The sequence below is a fragment of the Belonocnema kinseyi genome, chromosome 9 (genome assembly GCF_010883055.1).
Source record: "Belonocnema kinseyi isolate 2016_QV_RU_SX_M_011 chromosome 9, B_treatae_v1, whole genome shotgun sequence".
Classification (NCBI taxonomy): domain Eukaryota; kingdom Metazoa; phylum Arthropoda; class Insecta; order Hymenoptera; family Cynipidae; genus Belonocnema; species Belonocnema kinseyi.
In genome coordinates, this window is record NC_046665.1 from 4,349,196 (window position 1) to 4,351,069 (window position 1,874).

The 1,874-nt window shown below is 36.7% G+C and overlaps 1 protein-coding gene across 1 annotated transcript in view; it reads right to left on the bottom strand.

Annotated features, from left to right (window-relative positions):
- The window catches only part of LOC117179665 (dnaJ homolog subfamily C member 13), a 231,313-nt gene that overhangs the window by 63,028 nt on the left and 166,411 nt on the right, over nt 1–1,874 (bottom strand). The window contains exon 11 of the mRNA XM_033371683.1: nt 386–964. Coding sequence (XP_033227574.1) covers nt 386–964 — 579 coding nt within the window. The remainder of the gene's footprint in view (nt 1–385; nt 965–1,874) is intronic.

Genomic DNA, 1,874 nt, shown 5'->3' on the forward strand with positions numbered 1-1,874 from the left:
GAGGTCGGATTCGGATTCAGCGCAGCAAAAACCTTCGGGTATACTAGGTCTGGTCTCTGGTTCCGGACCTTTGTCAAATTTTGTCGGCCTGTGTTATCCACTGACGAATCTAAGTTGGTAACTAACGCGTACTGAGAAGAAAAATAGTTATCAGGTAATATTAACTCTGCACAAAGGAAAGCGCCCGTGCGCAAAGGGCACCACTCTTCAATAGGATAAGTTACTGAGTTGAATGGCAGAGTCTGGGCAATGGCGCGGGTCGAAAATTCCAAAATTTATATTTTTGGGCCACCCTAATAAACAGACACACACCCACAAACCTCCACACACATGTATGTGTGTGTTTATATGTGTATAAAAATCTTAAAACTAGTAAAATACTAACCTTTATTGGAAATGTAGGTTGCTCATTATAAATCTTGATAAATACCTCGCCAATGACCAATTCACCTTTGTGAGCTGTATAGGAAAAGTCACTAAAGTCATGCTCAAAGTTGGAAATTTCACTTATCTTGTGTTGACGCTTGGATTCTAGATATTCGATCAATTCAACCCTAGTGGTGTTGTCCCAAATTAAATATGGGTTATAACAATTTGAATTTAAAGTCTTCAGTATCATTTCAGGCTTGTCGTCAGCCAACTGTCTCGATAAGTAAGGCGTCAGTAAATTTTCCAGTGCCGCCACTATCACGGGATTGACAGGTGTTTCATTCTCACCCTTCATATATCCACCCAATCTGGCACAAGCTTTTACTGCTAACTTTGCTAAATTATTCGAAATTTCCTGTCGATTATCATCTTGATTCCTTGCCACCCCACCTTCTTCCAAAGTATAATCGTAATTAAACATAAAGAGAAGCAGATGCCACAAAGCGCCAGATTGCAACAAATGCATTTGAAGAATGTTATCTATAGCCAGAGAGGAAATACAATCCGTAGCCACTGTACACATTTTCGTCAAATGCTACAAACAAAACAATATTATTGCAATTATATAGCGATCATAAAACAAATTGTTTGATAATATTATTAGATACATAAATTTAATTGTATATTACAGTAAAAATACAAAAAGTGTTTAATATTCCGAAATAAATATACGTCAAAGAACTTAAAAAAGTGAACAATATTCACTGTTCTTGGCAGTGAAAGAAATACAATAATGAGCCAACCGAGTGTCTATTTAAAAACTAAACTTTTTATAAGGGTCATAGGCACTTTCGTATATACAGGTTCGGGAGCTCTCGTGGTGGGGGATGTTTCCTTACGTAAGCCAACAAGTTTCGCGACCCTGCCACCGCGCGAAACGGCGCGTTAGTCGAGTAGTACAGAGTTTCAAAACGTAAACATGTTTTCTAGCCTCACAGTCGGAGTGACAGTGACACAACCAGAATCTTGATGTAGTTCACTGCAGATGGGCCATCTTTAAGAAAATTCCGTATGCGACATAACGAGATCAATGTATAATTTTTTCAATATTTCCAAAATCGTTTTTACGAAGTATTCAAGTATTAAATATGAAAATTCTTTTAAACTCAAACCCCTTCAAATTTCAATTATTTGAAGGAAATTTTTAACGTTTAAAAATTGACAACCATTTCAATCTTAATCGCAAAGTTAAACCTTTCGAACCGATAAAATAAAGAATGTAGCATTCTACATGAATATTTATAACTCTAAAATAATAAATACTTAAAACTAAAGAAATTATTCAAGTACTATGGTGTCAATCGGGCCAGTGATTTTAATTTTATCGGGCTTAGTTAAGAGGCCAGACGTACAGTCTGTCAAGTTAAAGCGTGGGTGGCTTTACTCGCAGTCGGTAAGGTGTATCGACATGATTTTGGTGTCAAAATATTAAGAAGAGCTCCCTC